Consider the following 20075-nt stretch of genomic DNA (forward strand, 5'->3'; position numbering starts at 1 on the left):
GAATTATTCGAATTGACTCAGCCTTATTACATCTTACCAATTGAATCACTTGCCGATGAAGTAACGCTAGTGTCAGGTGAGATGGGTCTTGGATCTTCCACCGCTCGTCGACTGTATAACTCACTGATCATCTGAGCCATCAACTCCTGCTCGATCCTGACAGTATTAAACAAAAGACGGAAGATTTGGCACAGAGGGGCAGTAATCTGTGCGACGTTTGTGGTAGCATCTTGATAAGATATTTGGTTTTCAGCTCCAGTTCTTATTGTTAAATATTAGGGCCAAGCCACGCTAGGTAATTTGGGCAGCTTGGAAGCAAACGACTGTACCACACACAAGAGGAAAACATTGGGTGAGGCTAAGTACTGTTTTCTCAGAGATTATGGAATTATGGTGATTGCCTGAAACCAGTCACCTGCATACTGCCTTGTGCAATGTGGCTCCATAAACACACAGCATCAATACACTTCAAATTACGTTAAAAAGTCACTGATAACAAGATTAACAATATTAGTAATGTTCATATCAAGCTAAAAGTACAAGAAAATTCTAAAAAAAAGACAGGGGAATGTTGATTTGTGATGTTCATGTTCTTTACTTGTGGTCAAGTACTGTTTCATATATCTGCTGTGATGTCTGTTGATACATATTTCAAATTGTAATTAGTGGATGAACAATGACAATTGGGTTTGTTATTAAAGCAGAGGTCTGCCCTTCTGAAGTTTACACAAAAGCTACTAGTGTTCAGAAAATCTGTTAGAATAAAAAAAATAACATTAAAACAGCCCTCAGGTTCTGGCAAATGAATTCAATCAAAATGTTTACAGCAAGAAAAGGACAAACTCCCAGATGACCTGAGTGGGAAGCATTCTAGCTGAATTCCTGATTAACTAATTGGTTTTGATTGCCACAACCCATGAACAATAGAACCTTGTTTTTGTGGATTTCCTGTTGAAGTGGGGCTGTAGCCCTGGAGGTAAAATGAGTTTGATGTATCACTGCTTTCGATAGAGAATTGGAAAGTGCAAAATTTGGGGGAAGAACCAAGACGGATTTGCTAATTTAATTTCTGAATGGTAATTTGTCATGTGGCTTTCCTAAGGTGTTGAAGATAAAATTGAGCACATTGGAGCGATTGTCACCAGCTCCGTGATTTATTGTCGCAATTTGGAACACGTTAACTTGCCAACACTTCCTCCCCAACCATGCATTTCACAGCTTGTACCAATACAAGAAATTAATCTCGAAGGTGGGATTCACCAAACCAAATGGCCCTCCTGGGACCTCCAAATTAGGGCAGAGGAGACCGGGAAGGGTTCAGGGGAAGTGGAGAGTGGGCCAATGCACTTAGAATGGCACACGGGGGATGAAGAGGGCACAGCAAATCAAAGTCAATATTTTTGGGGCTTTCACAGCACAGTGAATCACTAAAGCACAAACATATCTACACCTCGAGTTCATATCTAACCTAGATCTACATCAAACAGAACTGCTTGTATGCAGCAGACTATCTGACTTACTAATGAGATAACAGTGTGCTGATAAAAATTTGAACTGTGTGGTTTCAAAGTAAGTCTGGTAACCTGTCACCAGCACAAGTCACCATTATGAGTGGTCAGACGGCCTGGGCAGGTTTTGAACACCATGTTTGAAACTGTTCCAGAACACTATTATCTACATCAAGAATAGCTTTCTACTCAAAAGGTCAAAACAACTCAAGAATGGGTGAACTCCCAAAGATTCTTTTTTTTTTTAAACCATTTTACTTCAGGTTTTGCTGACCATTTCTGACCATGTCTCTGGTATACGCCTCACACAAATACAAACTAAACATCTCCCTCGACCGAGATTGGAGGGCCCACAGTACACACTGTATGACATGCATAACAGAATGCACAACATGTAAGTAGTGTTTCACCTGCAGCTTACAACCACCCATGTGATGGGCTTCGGACCAATAGAAACAGACAAACTGCCCAAAGTATTTATGAATATTTAAATGTGATGCAAATAGAAGGTGTGTTGCTCAACTCCAAGATACTGATATCAAGAGAACAAAATTCAGACCACAGGACACAACTTCTCTCAAAGAACAATCGAGCATGCTGGGAGATTTAATTGCACATGCTCAGTCTGCTTTTTAGTAAACTAGTTCATGTATGATTCCTGACTTTTTTTAACAACTACGTAACTGCAAACAACTGTGGACAGCAATCTGGACAGAGTCATAAAAGTGCATTCCTTATTTAAGGGTTAAAGTGCCTCATCTCTGTGTGACTTGTTTCCACAAAACTTTCTCCTGGCAAAGAATTACCTTCACACAGTTTCTGAGCTTGCTTTGTAGTTTGTACTACACTGGGCCACAGAGAGGAGTAAAATATCAGTGAGGATTGTCACGAGGCAAGGGCATACGTTAGCTACGGTCCAACTAACTCTCCCCTCAAATTTAAACTTCCACAAAAATAACTGAAAAATGGTAGCCAAAAGGTGCTGGACCAAAATGGATACAATTGCATCTGATTTTGATTTTCGTTAAATTCAATGGACTCCTCATCCTTTGTTTCTAAATACAAAGAAGTCATGTTTAATCATTCTAAAGGGGGTAATGCAGCACCCCTTCAATGTTTCTTGCTGTTAAATCTTGAATGTCCGTACCATTCCATGGCCGCATTCTCCATGATGTCTCTCCTGATGTCACTGGCCAGTTTCTCCGAGGACGGTCCAACCCTGGATGGATCAGGGGGCGGAGCCTGGGGAGGGAAGGGTGGGCCATGATAGGGCCGTTCCATCTCTGTGTAACGGCCTGGCAAAGAGATGCCTGGAGTTGGCAGTTCATCTTCTGACTCTTCCTGTGGCTGCAAATGTACAAGGACATTCAGAACTTGCGAATCTTAATAACATTAAAATGCATAATTTCTATGGGACTGGATCCAACGAAATGTACCTTAAGGCCTGATTTAGGGTGATCTGTTTTACATGTGGTTTGCAAGAGAAAGAGAATAGTGTGTTCTTTGTCTTGATGTATCCCCAATTTTGGCATCCTGATGACCACGAACAATTCATGGTTGCAAAAATACAGTAAACTCCGAGTAAGTCGGCATCGCGTAACTCGTTCTATCGTCTAAGTCAGCCTTTTGACAAAAGTCCTGATCGTCTGTAATGCATTTCCATTGAAAATTTCATTTCTAAGTCGGCATTTATAAGTCGTCATTTCGTAAAGTCTGCATGTTTTTCTCGGTCCCTTTTCCGCAAAACCACAAAAATTCCTTTGTGTAAGTCGGCATTAAAAAAATTGTGCTTTGATATCAGTTTCCTTCGCCGCAGTTGCCAAGAAGTGTCAGGTGACAAATCCCACACTGCTTGACTGATGTCTGTTTATTAGCAGCACAGGCCGTGGTTGATAATTGGCCAGCATGAGTACATCAATACCAGTAACCCTTCTGGTGCTACACGCATGCGCTCTGTCCATTTTGGGGGTCGCCTTATTGAACGTAGTCTGGTTCCCCACCCAAAGTTTCCCCAATGACCCTTGATAATGATTCATCGGGTAGTCAGTATCATCGGGTCTGGTATCCATACTATATTGAACGAACTTAACCAATGCACGTGTGTAGTTGAGTGTATGTTTTCTGTACTGTAACTGTATCACGTACACACGGACAGCACTGTCGAGTTGTGATGTGATATGCGAGTGGCTTGCCGTCCTTGCTTCGTCCTTAGGGGCACATGATCAATTATAGAACTTGCAGCCCGTGAGAGTAATAATCGAGAACGAATTTGCTGGGATCGACCATGGAGGTAGGTAAATCAAAGCCATTGAATTAGTGCAAGGAATCATAATGTACGTAGGCAATACATGTGTACGTGTAAGTCAGCAATATGATGACTTACAGTACAAGTTGGCATTCGCGTAAGTCATCATAATTTCTTGAGTCCCGAGAGTGCCTACTTAGCTGGAGTTTACTGTACTGAGGGTTTCCAATGCTTGACATGGTGAAAAATTCAATGTCTTGAAGGCCTCTCACTCCAAGTTGCTCTAGCAACTTGTGACACACTTTGTTAGGTTGGGTCACACAAAATAATATAAACTATTAGCAAAAAGGCAAATTAGGTAATGCAACCACTGCACACTCGGCCACAGATGGTGGAGCACTTTTCCGGCCAATGTTAAGAAAATCTTGGGGCCGGTTATTTTTTCACATCAGCCAACATGACTGTCTTAACTCAGGGGTCTTCATGAATGAAGGATTATCAAGACGGTACCTCATCGTCTTCAGCAACAGCCAGGTAGTGAGAGAACTGGGACTGGCCTGGGAGGGTATCGTCTTCCTAGAATGATATGAGAAAACATTGTTGTGTCACTTCCTGTCGACACAAATCCATCTAGTGCAAACTGTTATACTTTGCCACATATGCTCTGAACACTAAACTGAACAAGACCAAATGGCATATGGACAAATAGAAGACAGTGTTAATGGAAAAGAAAATCGCGAAAGTCTCAAATAAAGCAAACAAAGTCCTGAATGATATCAGAAAAGATGTAGCAAAGCAATATCTCTCTTGAGAAAGTTAAAAATGTACAAGTGAAATAACTGCCACTTGCACTGTTGGCTTTATACGCACCATTCCAGCAGTCACACAGTTTATTTCCACTTCATTCCAACTGGATCTAAGATAATCCTTCAAAATTTTAAAGACTGGAAGTGCAGGTGAATTGAATAGGCATGCAAACACATTTACCACTGGAGGGATTTCTGCTTGTCTGTCTTGTAGAGTTTCTACCTTGGGGCTCCCGTCAGGCTCTGACGCAATCGATGCCTGACTTGACAGTTCTGTGTCTATGTCAACAGCTGGAAGATGCTAAATATGGAAGCAAGAAAAAACGAGTATTGAAACCAGCAGAATTGAATTTTCTTGGGTGATTGGTACAAAATCTGGATCACTCTATAAATTTGGGGTCCAAAAGTTTGACATTTTTGTGAGCCTGTTACACTCGACTTGTACAATTCCACACAGAAACATTGAAATTGACTTCACACTACATGTATTTATATTTATTTGCAAGTAATTTGCAATATTTAATTATTCTTGAAAATTAAAGAATGTGTCCCAAACTTACAAAATCATTTGTCAGATGTGATAGGGACATGAAAAAAGTTAGACCAAAAGTTACAGAACGACCCATACAAACTTCATGGAAGACTTGACGTTCATCATAACTTAGTTAAAACTTGATGTTAGTCTACAAAATTGTTCTTGTGCCAATGAATTATAGTTGACTAAACCAGACATACCACCAGTGTAACTTTAACCCTCAAAGGCCTCTCAATATCCATCAGAAGCTTTTGTAGGATTCTTTAGGATTGAGGAACAACAGCCTAGCCACTAATAGCTTGACATAGGACTCGAAAGAAAGTAATCTGACAGATGAATTTGCTGAACCCAGAAAATTGTTGTCAAATAAAAAATTGAAAATTATATTCTGGTAATCACAACTATCGTAGGTTCTGAGCAGATTTTTGCTAGGCACAAAAAATTACAAAGCTACATATTCTGTTTACTGGCAATGGACCAAACTGAGCATTTTGAAGAGGAAGCATATCCTCCTGACCTGTATGGCAAGTTTTGGTCTCTTCTCTTCGGACTGTATGTTGACCACCGCCACATTGTTCTTGACCTCCCTCTTCTCCAAGTTCTTTATCACGCCCACCTCCAGACCATCTGTCTTAATGGTCACAGGCTGGGCCAGCCCGCCGACCTGAGGGGGCGCCAGGGGTACAGCCATGGGTATGAGCTGGCCATGGCTAGGGGCAGAGAGAGGGGCAGGTTGGCAGGTTGAGAAGGCCGGGTGGACCCTGCTTGGTTCAGTCTGAAATGGTACACTGGATGGCGTGATAGGATAGGGGTCAAAGAAGAATTGGTTGGCTGGTCTCGGGATGTTGATGGTTCTCGACGAGGAATCGGTCTGGATCTTGGCTGATTTCATTCCAGTCCCTTGTAGGGAACACATATGAAAAAAAAACTGAATATTTCTAACTGGACATTACTTTCAATTCATTCTATTGCAAGTTTAGTAAAGCAGTTATTGGTGGGCCCTTGCCCCCAAATCGCAGCTTCTTCACTGTCTGCAGGTTCATCTTGAGGTCCTCAATCAGATTTCAATCTTTGCTGTTAAAACCATCAGATAGCATTCAAACCTTTGCCTTGCAAGAGACAACTTGGTGTTTCAGTGGCATACACGGAACACAAATGATCCAGAGAATTTTAACTTGAGGACCAGATTTATGAAACTGAGACCTGAAGGCAATGACAGAGGTCGAAGGGTGCCATGGGCTGAGTGTACTGCATAGCTACACCCCTCAGTAGTGACAGAGAAAAACACTACACTTGTTGAAGTACACTTGAGCATCACCTCCATGAAGTGCTCACACTTGGACGTGTTCTCATGCGCAGTGAAAACAGTTTCGTGCACATTCAACTAAAAATTGGTTGTGCTCAACTGGCGCTACTTTTGTGCCACATCACAAAATGATTCACTGACGAGTTTTGGCCTTTGAAAAATGCTATACAACCAGCAATGTTTACTCGGTGCTGTCCAAGGCATCTGAGGAGAAAAATTCATATGCTTTCTTGGGTGAGACTCAAGGTTGATATCCCTTAACACTGCAGACCACAAACCTGCTCAACCACAGAGCTCTCTTGGGTCTGCTGGCTGATTGCAATCTGATTTACCTCTGGTAACAGCACTGAAGAAACAAAGGGCTGAATCTAGTGTGGAAATTTATGACTCCCAAAGGTAGATTCCGTCAACAGCGGTATGGTCTGACTTTCTTTGGCAGTCGTGACCAGGATACAGATTGAACGTGCAATTAAGTACAGAGTCCACGCACTCAATGAAGTACATGTAGTTAGGCCCTCGGTCGGTAATTTCGTCAGTGCAATGTTGAAAAGTATCAAAGGGAATAAAATGTAATTGTCGAAAACCCATTTGGCCAACAGACAGTATTGCCAAGATTGGCCACGCAAAGTTCACCTCCTCCGCAGGGAAGACCTCACCTTTCACCCTTGTAGGGGAGGGTACTCTGGCTGGTTTTGGCCATGGGCTGGACGTTGCCAATTTCAGGTAGGGTTCTTTCTGCATTGTAGATCGTCTGGCCTGGTACAAGGCCTTGCCGTATACCCTTGTCAGGTAGGCTTCATCTTGGTTGTGGTCCACTGGTGACTGCTTTTTGGAACGACTGATCTGAGAAAAGAATTAATCATCCAAGATGTTTTACGCAAGTTACAACAGTGTCTTGTTGAAATAGTTTGATCTGTGATCGCCTGATCTTTTCTTTTCAAAGGTTCCTCAATCAGAGACTGTTTGGCATAAATGCTGCATGCTACGAACTAAAGGGACCAAGCATTCTCTGAAAACTACTTTTGCATATAAGCTTAATGTGCTCGTTCAAAATCTGCATGGCCGGAATGCTTCAATAAACTTTATGATTCCAGTGTGCTGGTCCAACACCTACACTGAAGTGTCAAGACGCCATGACATTCTGTTCTGGTAGATGCAGATTTACAAGAAGATTTGTGAAAAGTGTGGAGGAAGTTGTACAGTTTTCTCGTGGGAAATGAGCAGGGGCACTTCCTTGATGGCACATGCTGAAAGTGCACAGTATTGTAGAACTAATTTTCAATTGAATATGCACAAAAACCACATGGGGCATGACCGTGTTTGCATGTGGGTGATGATTCCAAGCAAGGATCTAAAAAGAAAAAACTGCAGCCAGCCTCCATCAACCAGCTGTGTTGGCATTTTCGGTCCTGGAGGGAGGGAGCAGCTCTGTACAGGGTACGTTGATGGTGGGTAAAATTTGAGAAAGATAACCTCCTGAGGCTTACCGGTTGCTTCTTGGCTTGTGCCACATTCTCCTTATTATGTCGGCCTCCGGCTCCTGCCTCCCCCCCACTTGGTGGCGGTGGAGGATGTCCCTTCCTCAAGCCACTGTCAATCCTAGCTGAGACGGGCTTCTTCTTAGCCCCAGCCCTGACTGGTCTGGCTGAGGAGGCTACAGGTCCTTGACCTGGTCCCGTTCCTGTGGCATCTTTTTCTGGAATGTGGTCTGACGGGTGGGGCCTCCTTTGCTTGTTGATTTCGTGCTGATGGATGAAAGCAAATCGCATTGGTGATATTCAGTGTGCAAAGTTACCGTCAAGTGTTTGCCTTCAAGAGGCCACTTTTGAACTTTGACGCTGATCATCCCTTCTTGACTGTTTAACTCCAACATCCTCAATTCTGCAACTCACTATCAACCGGATCCAATAAAACGAGTTGTAAGACCATTTTTTGGTGATTTTGTTTCAGTTTATATTGGACCCGGCAAACTGAGCTCTTTGCTTCATGTATCACTTTTTGCATTCCGGAAAAAATGCACATAATGTGAAAAAAAATGCTGAGAGTTCTCACTGATACACACTGTGCAAGATTCTTTTAAAGGCGTTTGACTCAAAACTTGTCCAGGCAACTTGCAACCCATTTTGGTAGGTTGGGTCATATTTAATTATCACAGAGAAGGGAAGCTGTCTTTGGGTTAATCTTACAGACTTATCTGAAGTGTACATGAATCACCTCTTCCACATCAGCGTTTTACCTTAAACTCCCCGTCCAGTGCAGCAATCATTCTCCCGACCCTGTACCTCAGCTGTGCCTTTTCAGCAGCATCGCTATTAATCGACAACAGACAAGAACTGCAGTAAAATACACTGCTTCCTTTTACAATGGCCCGCAGCTGTTGTTCAAGGAAAGCAGGTTCCAGAAAGAACCATCTACTCAATCAACCTACTTGTAACCCATTTGAGATGGAGTTAATGGGCATGTTTTTACAGTGCATGCGATGAAAGGATGTTCTCAAACTTTTAAGGATCCATGCTCTTAAATCACCCTCTGGCAATGTCCAACATTAAAAGTTGAGGGTTATCACCTTCCTGACATACTTATTTGATACTGAAGCTGGGGGAACTTAGCCAAGTGCAATTTAATCAACCAAATCAAAATTATGCGCAGATTTATAAAAGAAAAAGGTGTCATTGTACAATCTTTAAGATGGTACCAGTACTGATGGTATGGATAAGTTAAAACTATGAAATCTGTGAACTGTCAATTACCCCTGGAGATGGAGACTATCCAGGTAACTGTAGAATTCCTCTTGTTCCTTGGCACGGACCACCGCCTCCAGGTTGGCTTCAAGACAGGCCCGGCTAGACTGGACCTTGTCCAACACAGCCTTAGCATTTGTACACAGGGAGGGGGCAACAGGTGCATTGTACTGGGAGGGTGACAGGGGCTGCTTTGGGTGGGGGGCCGGATGGACGGAGACAGGCACAGACGTGGGTTTCCTCTTGAAAAGAGACAAAAGTATCACTTTTTTTATCAAGGAGAACTCAAGTGAACCTTAACTTTTGAAAACTGTGGATGAAATGTTTGATTTAAGGGAGACTTCATTTCCCTTCAAAGAGACATTAATCCTAGTGAAGTTCCAGCAACAACTGTAGCTAACTATAGTCTGACGAAGGCCACTCCATAACGATGGAACCATTTAGAACCCAGCACATGGGGCATGGTAGCATCAGTGGTCACCGACAGCCCTTTTCTGAATCAAGTACACAGGAAACCACTGACATGAAAGTGATTGTATGAAATGAAAAAGACCACAAACGCACTGAGAAATACAACCAACACCAAACTGTGACAATGAGTTTCCCAAAAACACTAAACTAGGGTTGTTCAAGCTGCACTGTATTGTGCATGCACATTAATAAGACGAAACTGACCAGAGGTCAAACGATAGCATCTAGTCCCACACTTGCCCCTCAATAATGGTTTCACACTCCACCATTAGTGCTGGACGACAAACTAAAATCCGTGCCATTGCATCTACCAATTCCATTTAAAGTCCATATCTTGGGGTGCTGACTATTTCTTTTGCCACTGCAGTGTGAGAATACTGACTGCTTGGATTGGTGTAGTAAACCTAGCCTCCTCAGGTGACCCTCGCCTTGGGAAAACAGAATGCTCCATGGATCAACAGAAAGGCTAGGTTGACTACACTATGAGATAAAGCAGTCAGATCTTTCTTTTATAACACCTCTCCCACAGATTCTGCTTGATTTAAGCGACAACTGATTAACTGATTTGAAATGCATATCAAAAGTGTACCCATTGGAATAAAAAATTTGATGAAAGTTTACAAGCACTTTTCGAACAACCTCTTTGCAAAATCTGTGAATCAAGCTCTGTAGTGCAATGAGGAATGTGGGCAATACACACCAGTATGCATTTGCACACACTGTCAAGATACAGAATCCTGTGGGTGAGGTGGTGTCAAACTCTTGGTATTAAAACAAGACTTATATTTGAACTCACGAGGGCACTGTTTAGATTGCGCTTAATATTGCGTATACGGAAAGCTTCCATTATCCATTTCTTTCAATACACTTCTTTGCTTGTTTGAAAGTGTGAACCAAGAAGAAAGGATTCTTGAACCCTTCTGCCCCAGTGTCTACAACCCACACCTGCACAGCACATCCATCAATCACTTAAAACCTTACAAGATAGATATCAACAGGTGCCGGCTGTAACCGTCGCTGCATCAGCTCATCCCAATCTTTCTCTGCCTCCTGAAAAATGGAATTCATCGATTGAGAAGGTCAGTCATGTGCCCAGACACACACCATTTACCTCCAGGACAGCTACTCTTTGTGATTTTTACACGACGTCATTTGTGCACGTGTCATTTCTTTGCAATGGCTGATCAACGGTGGATTAGGCCCACAGGTTGGAGGTTTTTGAAACTAAACACTCAGTATTGGAAGCCACACGTCTCAAATTTGTGATTTCTAGCAATTTCTCTACGATCGATCCAAATTATGACACTTCTTATTGTAAATAACTGGTGGGATTGCAAAAATATTAATGAACTCGTGCATAGAATTCTACTGATTTAGTAGAATGCACCCTTGCAGTTAGAATTCCAGTCTCTACAAGCATCATTTCCAGTACTTGATCATTTCACACTGAAGCATTGTGCACCTATCTCATCCAAACACGCTACTTTGACATTCTTCGATTTAATACCATAATGCAAGTACATACAGAGATTGCAGATTGGACATTGACGAAGGACGTTTGTTTATTTGTCCAATCATATGCGCTCTAATAAAAAGCTGTTGAAACACAAATAATTGCAATTGCCAATCTCTGTACTGCTACGTGGTTGGCCCCTTCTTTTTTTAATCGGACAAATCGTCTACAACTTTTCGCGTTCTTATTCAGGATCACACCCCCTTTTCCATTCTTTTACCTCACGTAATTCAGAATGTCTCCTCTTGACAGGGGAATGGACATGGTCTTGCTTCATTTTGCTGTCTCTCCCTTCAGAGTGAATATTCTGAAATAAATTCAAAACCTTAAGAAATACAAAATTGACCCCGCTGCTGTAACTGGCATTCTAATCACCTGTCAATCTGGGACGAGGAGTTATTCTTAAACACTGCACATTATGCTGTGTTGATAATTTTTTGATTTAAACATATTTGGATACTGTGGTACTTTTTTCTGTTCTCAGTGAATATATGCGACTTGTTTATCACAAGATTCGTACTTCAATGAAGAAAATTAACAAGACCTGCAGCAATGAATGTACAAATAAAAGACATCTAGGCACAACACAAAGACAAAACAAAAATTAAGAAAAAAAACAAAACAAAACAAAAAAAGAGGAAGGCATTCAAGACAAACAAAAGACCTGCCTCCTCCTCGAGACAAATATTCCTGATGCCTACACAATTTTCTGCATGTGTGATTTTAAGACATGGCAAAGCTGTGCTTGCTATCTTTAAGCCGCAATGTTTGAAGTCCTCACAATGTCAACGGAGCGACAGGAATAGCACTGAAATAGGTCGGGTAAGTTCACCATTTAGCTGAGCTAGAGGTCTGCCAGCTGTCTCATATTATTCCATGTGTGAATCCGTGGGCTGACATCCTCACACTGGAGGTATCTCACTCCCTAATGACTGATCGCAGGCAAAACCACACCCTCGGTAGCCTCCATAGGCCTATGATGGATGGGTCCTCCCTCACAACATTCTCCCCCACATTCTGGATGATGCAAGGCCTAAGTTTGCTTCCCTGAACGGCACACGGCTGTCTGGGATTTCTTTTACAGATTATAATCCACTGCCCTTGGGAAGCTTCTAGTACTCCCCATTTACCCACATTTCCCTCTCCAGGGCAATTGCATATTACAAAATGAGAACTTCAGTATTTGGAGTCAACTTGCCAAGTCTGAAATGGCTCAGTGCCAGGAATTTAAAGTACTGCATACCATGTAAACAGTTTGTCTACAGCAAACCTCTCCTTTGATTTGTCGTTAAGTCTCTTGATGCATCACTACTGTTCATGCCACCAATACTTTAATATACATGTAACATGAAACAATTTTCGTGCTTTAAAGTTTTGATGTTTCTAGGGCATTGGGACTTGGGAGGGCTGAAAGCACTTGACAGTCTCATGATATATACACAACGACTGCCTGTAGGGCACACATTGTTTGAAAATCAACAACTTGCTGTGCAACAACCCAACATGGTGATGCCCGCCCATCGAAGACAGGAGCATTCCTCTTCAGCGGTATGGATGTATATTTGTATTCCTGCCTACAACAGCACACACAAATGTCTCAGGTTCAAAAGTGTCTCCCAAAGCAGCTAAAAAACTTTCCCACACGTCAAATGCCGATATGGCCATCAACCATCCCGATGGACTGCACTTCACTGCCAGAAATGAGTGACACTTGGGGGGACAGTTTGTTATTTTTACCTGGATAAGATCCGTCTTCATTTCCTTCATCTCCTTTTTCAGTTTGCTCAGCTGCTGGACTAGACTGGCTGCCTTCAATTCCGCAGCACTCTCTGGACTTGTTACTTCCCTGTATCGCAAAAAGGAAAGCAAAAACTCTCATCGACAAAGCTTCCCACAGTACAGAAAGACAACATGGCATGATAAACTGTCTGCTCTGGTGAGAAAAATTCCTTCAGTGAACAAACAAAGAGACTGTTTGCGAAGAATCAGTTGTTTTTCTTAATCCATGGCTAAATCATCTTGTCAAGGATATACATGTAAATGGATAACTTCCACTACTTTCTAATATTTACCCATGACTTAAAAATGTAGAGCCAATGATTTCCATGACTGAAAATAGAATCCATTGCTTGAAACGGAACTTGCAAAATTTGCTACTAAAACTTTCCGCAAAGTACTATAAATAAATGCCTACCAAACTCTTTAAAAATGCTTGCTTTTAATGACCGAATTATGCTGGAAACATGCTTAATTGTACCACTCCACCACATTGATTGGGTCGTCTGCGCCGGTACCGATACTTGCAAGTGCTATGGCGTGCGTGAGCCCCATGCCTGCAGCGCTAGCGGCGGCTGGCACATCACAGCGCAACGGTACACACATTGGCCGTTCACATGTGCACTGTACTAGCATTGAAATCAAGGTGCAAACAAGTTCACACTCACACATATGCTTATTGCACAAGTGGGGAATTCAGTCTGTGAAACCGCATGGACGCCTTGAGACGAGGCTAGTACCGCACGGCGAAACGATCAAACCGTGGCAGCAAAACAGAAGACTGATTACATATTTCTTGCATTAAATGAAACCTAATAAGCATGCTGAATGGGCCCTCGGAAGTGTTCAGGATGAAGAGCAAAGTTTTTAGTCACAAACATGCATTTTAAGGCTCAGAACTAATGTTAATTTTCTGTTATTGCCCCCGTGCCAAATAAGATGGCGGGTCAATGTCCAACATTAACATACTGTGACCAATGACTGTTGTATGCAAGCCTACTCTATGACTTCACTGTACATGTATTTAAATGTAATCTGATTTTATACATGAGGAGTGAAACATCAATGGGGGGGGATGCCGTATTTATTGTGTGGAATTTAAAATTTTCACTTCAGAAAATTATCAAACAAGTTGGAAACATTGCAGAGCATTTTCAAACAATATTTGTTTCTTTTCTTTTTTTGGGGGGGGGGTATGGGGTTGGGCAAACAATTTGCATGCATAATTTATAACTTGCTCTCCTTTCTTATGCTTACCGAGGTATGAAATGGAATTCAAATTTCTGAAGTGGAATTCAAAATTTGGCGAAACCCATTTTGGAAACGGAAAATCATTGCCTCTAAAAATGTTGACGTACATGTATGTGCCATTTTTCAGAATTCCACTCTTATTGAAACCAGACAACTCAGAACCATTTAGGACAAGTTCACCGCAGTTCACTGCCTTGTCTATGTTAACCCCAGAGAAAAGTGGGGCAGTTTGACTGCAGCATGTGTGAAGAAAAAAGTGCGAAAATGATCGTCATGATGTATGAGGTCAACGGCCTGCCACAAACTGTGTGAACTTGTAGGGAATTCCCAACACACAACATGAAAATGATATTCAAACACATGAGAACCACAGGTAAAACGTTCCCTTTCAGGAAATAATGGACAGCGAATAACACTTTTGAGGATGCTTAATCAGAATCGGAAACACCACCACAGGCCAAAATGAGCAAGAAGGTTGCTGGATAAATGTGAAGTACAGAAGTGAGAAGTGAGCCCTCTCTTGCTGTATAGAAAAATGTGTCACAACCACTGTCCTTTAAAGGGACTAAAAAGAGGTAGCTGTTGTGGAAATCTGTCATGATAAACTTTGACCTTCAACTCCACTCATTCACAGGGCAGTACTGTGTGTATTTTTTTCCATTTAAATTAAGTAAATAAAGTAAGGAAACAGCCGCTGGATTTTCAAACTTCACCAAAAGTTAATGTCAAGAGTGGAAACAAATTCTAATGCGCGAGTTAAAGACCAACTCCAATTATGCTAACTTTTCTCATATTAAATCTTATTCAGAAGAGCCAAGTTTAACAAAAGTGGCACACATCAATATCTCCCTTGAAATACATGTTTTTATATTAATAAAACACAGTTTTTGTACCCATTTTTCCTGCGAATCCAGTCAGGTATTTTAAAAGTGGATGTGTCACCACAACTCATTAGCATCTAATGAATATTAATTTTTTGATGTATTTACCTTGGACAGGAAATACCACAGGGGTACACTATAGGCATGCATAGCACGCATAACTGTGGACGACAGCACCAACTTGAAGAATGCTCTCATTCTTCGGAAACTCAAAGAATTTCAATCCCAGTTCTTTTGCAGAATCTATACATCCACCAATGATGCACAATTTCGGTACTATTGTAGATCATGAAGAAAGAAGCATAAACTCTTGACGGAAAAGAGATAATGCGGTGCAGTAGACCCGGCACACGGATCGATCCATGTAGCTCCATGTTCATGTACATGTACGTTTGTAGTGGAACCAGTTGTGCCACGAGTACCAGTTTCGATGTTTTCTCCGGTATTACATCATACAAATTTCATTTTTCAACAGCACCGCCAGTGGTCAGATTGTGGAAATTTTTCATAAATCTCGAAGACACCATTCAAATGTTTCAGCAAAATTACACAAAATACAGACGTAATACAAACATGATTTGGCATTGAACATATGATTTATAACACACTAAACAAAATCATAGTTTATCTTCAAAATTTTTAAACCACTGGAGTTGGTCTTTAAAGCATTTCATTTCAAAATCAACAGTATATTAAATACTTGGGTACTTTTTCCAATTAATTACTGTAATGTGAAATACATTGCAAGGGAAAAACCACGCATATTTTATTATTTTATTTCTGTTAAATTGCATCAGTGCTTTCAACACTTGCCTTTCTCTCACATTTTCTTTTTTAACACTGCTTTGCATAAATCTTTCCCTGTGAGACCCTTCTTTTTCAAAACCTTTTTTTCCTCCTCGGATTTGCCCTGAACTGTTCCACCTGGGTGACAGTGGCAGCTTTGTTACCTAGTGTCAGTATCCCACTCGGCCAACGCATCATGTGCACACACTGAATTGAGCATATTCGGCACGGGGTAACCTATGCGCTTGACTCATTTTCACAGCAGCCAGGCATGTGACAGCAATTGCATTCAAGTTTTGACCGAGCTTTTTTTAAACCAATAATGGGAAATTTATGAAGTTGACACTTGTGAATACTGATCATAATGATTCTTTCAATCACTCCATCAATTTTCAAGCCCGCAATCTGTAATACTGATAAAAAGTACCACATAACTCTACTAAAAACAACTGTATTCCACACACCAATTCACAAACTTACATTTTCTTTAAATCAAGTCTACCTAAATGGGAGTCCTTTATATGTTCCAGTGGTCAGGTGACTGTGGTTGAACTGTGCCTGCATGGCCCTAAGGAGTTCTGCCTTGAATGTGCCATGTACCCCTTGAAAGGTCAACGACCAACAAATGTGGCTTGAACTCTACCCAAGTCCTTGGAGATTGCAATTGTCCCAAAGAAATGTGCACGGGGGCAGTGACAGACAAATAAGATCTCCCGGGCTGTTTGATTGCCATGGCAACGTGTCTGTCGCCTCACAGAGGATTATGCTAGAAGTTGGGGCTTGGCAGAGGGGAAACTGAGGAAATGTCAGTTGTAAATGAATGTTAGTTTGGCCTGACTGATTTTAAAATGTATCGAACACTGAGTGGGAATCTAGGAACGTGAGTATCTCCCCGAGAAGTAGTAAAAAACGTGAGTTTTTCCCTTCCAATTTTCAGCTAGATGAAAAAGTTGCCCCCTTCCTTGTCAGCTGACAATTTACACATTTTCTCATCTTTTGAACTACAAATCCCTCTATCACAACCTCATTTCAATTACAATTTGCTGAGTTTGGCTTTCGATGCATCTCCCTTCAGGAAATAAATAAGATGTGTTATGATCCAAATATGCTTGAAATATTTCATACATGCTACATACAGTAATAGAAAAAAAGGAGAATATAATGACATAAATTAAGCTTAGCTTATGGCATGCATGTAACCGTTTTAATTGTTGGATAAGACCGCATTTTCCCCAATGCAACTTCCCGCCATATGTTTCCAAACCACGGACGTTTATTAACATTTTGATATCAGTGGCCACATAGATCTACTGCCCTCTCGCCTGATTTTTGGAAATTAATGGACATGGTAGAAGAAAAATCACCTGCTGTAAAACCCTGACAAAAAAATAAATGTACACAACAAGCAAATGAGAAATATTAGCGGAAATATAAAATAGCACGGTGAGATCTGGGGGAGAGACGTGGAGTGTTTTCGCACACTTCAAGGATAACCTGATAGCCCGGGCTGGTCTCAAATGCAGACAATGGCCTTTACACTAGAAATTCTAGCTGCAGCAAGCGCAAGGAAAAATCTCAATTCTCTCTTTTTCTTTTTCTTGTGCTTTTTTTTTTTCTCTCAATCATCTCGTCCGGGCTGGATCTTGTGTCTCGATCAGTCCCGGGCAAACGAGATGGAGGGAGTCGTTTGCAATTCCTCACCATGAAACACAGGTGCACCGGGACAGGCGCGACGGAGCCAGAGAAAAGGAAACAAGCGCTGTAAGTCAACACCGAAAAGCTGGCAGTGCAGCTATAAAACCCCGGGTAACGTGACACAGCTATCAGGGCTGGCCGTTTTGAGTATCACAAGGGAGGGATATTTATGACTCTGCCTGCTCTGATGGGCTAGCCGGCTAGAGTTGCCCCTTCAGGCCAACATGATCTTGCTTTCCCACCGCCCATGCCTACCTACGTGACTAATTTATCCAGTAAGCCGCCTCACAGCTAAGATCACGCTGAGGTAGTCGGATCAAAGTGACTGGCTAGCTGGGACATGCGATGGGGGGGGGGTGAGTTGAGAACTTTGGCTCCACAATGACAGGAGATTTTCTTACAAACTTGCCCATATTCATGGGGAGGTCTACATTTCTTCACCTACTTACGCATGCTTTTCAATTGAAAAAAAATCCCAAAAAACAGCACAGTGAATGATAAATCAATAAAACGTGACAGCATGAATTATATGCACATCAAAACCACACAGAGAAACTTGTAAAAAGGGGTCACTCTACATGCAAACGTTCTTCAGATTTAGTGTCAAAAGCAAAAGATAGACATATTTTTGGGGGGACATCTGGGATGCTGTACATCATCAACATTATTATAAGCCGATTATCATCACTACTGTCACAAAATATACTCCCCCCCTACATGGAACAGCCTTCAGGTGTTTGATTTGATTCGCTTGTCCATGATACAAACACATGTAGATACAGATACCAGGAGGAAAGAAAACCAGTCATTGGGAAAAGCAGGGATAACGTGAGAAGTTTCGAAAACTGATTTTCACTGCAGTCCCAAACAATCATCCTGAACTTCACAATAACAATGTAGGGCTGTGCGGAATATCTGAATAACCGAATATTCGATTGATTGTCGAATATTCGAATATTATTTTTTCGAGTTTAAATATTTGAATGTAAAAGTAAGGGAAAATTTTCTTTGGATTAAAAGAGACACATTGCACTGTGGAGGCTTGTTTCAAGCAGATTCAAATGAAAAGTGTCAGAAATCTTACAACAATTTTAAGAGTAAATTATTCATCAAACACTTTAAAAGGAATAGAAATTTTCGACAGGGCTACATGTCTTGTTCGTATCTTAAATCTTGCTAAATCATGGCTGGAGATACTCCTAGATGTGAGAAGCTAATTATATTGATCATAATGTACAAATGTGTAAATTATTGCAACTGATTTTGTATATGGTTTGTTAATCAACAATCTGCCGGTCGGTACGACCGAATATTCAAATTGGAGGTCGAATATTCGAATTGTGAATTATTCGAATTGACTCAGCTCTAGAACAATGCACACAAGAAGTTCAAAAACCAAAGTGGAGAAAGTCTATTTAAAGTTTTAAAAGACCGAAAAATTAGTGGTCCAAAAATAAATCCAAGTTGTCACAAAAACCATTCAAATTTTGTGAACACAGTAGAAGAACCCGCAGGCAAACTGGCATTGATATCAAAGAGGTCATGTGAAAGTCCTCCTTGTGGATGGCCACTCTGGACAGGTATTTGGTATTCCAGCCAAATATTTTGTATCAGGAAGAGCGGTCTACGCTGACAAGGAAGAACAGATTAATATCCGTGGATTGATACGTCCGTCACTGGTGGATTTGAAATATTACACAGTGAGAACAGATTTCATGTCCCTGCATCAATTCTGATCCCGCCTGCTGTCTGGACGTGTGCACTGTCAGACAGCCATCTACTGATTTTCTACCACAGAATCAAAGCACATCAGTGAGGTTTGGTTTCCCAAAACAGGAGAAAGGATACAGCATCCTACATGTAGTCTCCCAAGGACGAGCAGTGCACATCGAATTGGACCCTTACCAAAGTTTGCAACCCTGATTTCAATTTCCATGAATGTTTCCAAGAATCTTTAAATACAATGTTTCTATCCGGAACATCAATCACAACTAAACTGCTGAACTTCCCTGCTGCAACGCCGGCTTCAAGATCAGGTGTTAAAGCAATCTAACCTCCGCTGTGCCCCCCCCCTGTTTTCAAGCTTCCCAGACAGAAGATACTCTTTATCTGACACAGAAGATTAATATCAGGGGAGTGGGGAAACAGTCAGTGCAGTTCAAGCTCAGTTGATCAATGTACCTGGGAGTTTCCATCGAGTGGCAACTGATATGGCTAGCTTGGGGCCATGGCCTGTCAATGCCACCTCAACACATTCCTATTTCTTTAATCTTGCTCGGGGTTTCGTGTTACTCTCGCCATGAATGCATGTGAATGCATTAAAACCGGGGCTACTTCCTCTGCTAAACTATCCAGGGAATTTGCCCACTCTTCTGCAGATTTTTTTTTTTTTTTGGCTCCAACTCTTATTTTGGGGACCCGGCCTCCCACAAGTGTCAGCTTGTCATGAATGTTCCAACTGCCGAAGCGGAAAAGAAAAATTAGAGGGTCGAACTTGTTTTCTATTATGGCTCTGGGTTTGCACATTGCACCCAAGTCTGTATTAATCTCCATGGTTTGCA

At 41.6% G+C, this 20075-nt stretch overlaps 1 protein-coding gene across 2 annotated transcripts in view; it reads right to left on the reverse strand.

The window, feature by feature from the left end:
- Positions 1-20075, reverse strand: part of kiaa0586 (KIAA0586) — an 85817-nt gene that overhangs the window by 11966 nt on the left and 53776 nt on the right. For both annotated transcript variants that reach the window (XM_022225647.2, XM_022225648.2), the window contains exons 8-19: positions 12863-12971; positions 11346-11432; positions 10594-10662; positions 9151-9383; positions 8637-8709; positions 7888-8145; positions 7057-7243; positions 5612-5994; positions 4741-4860; positions 4264-4329; positions 2656-2855; positions 38-156 (exon numbers count right to left, since the gene is read on the reverse strand). In XM_022225647.2, coding sequence (XP_022081339.2) covers positions 38-156; positions 2656-2855; positions 4264-4329; positions 4741-4860; positions 5612-5994; positions 7057-7243; positions 7888-8145; positions 8637-8709; positions 9151-9383; positions 10594-10662; positions 11346-11432; positions 12863-12971 — 1904 coding nt within the window. The remainder of the gene's footprint in view (positions 1-37; positions 157-2655; positions 2856-4263; positions 4330-4740; positions 4861-5611; positions 5995-7056; positions 7244-7887; positions 8146-8636; positions 8710-9150; positions 9384-10593; positions 10663-11345; positions 11433-12862; positions 12972-20075) is intronic.

The sequence above is a fragment of the Acanthaster planci genome, linkage group LG01 (genome assembly GCF_054643075.1).
Source record: "Acanthaster planci isolate LZ-2023a linkage group LG01, COTS_SCS, whole genome shotgun sequence".
Taxonomy (NCBI): domain Eukaryota; kingdom Metazoa; phylum Echinodermata; class Asteroidea; order Valvatida; family Acanthasteridae; genus Acanthaster; species Acanthaster planci.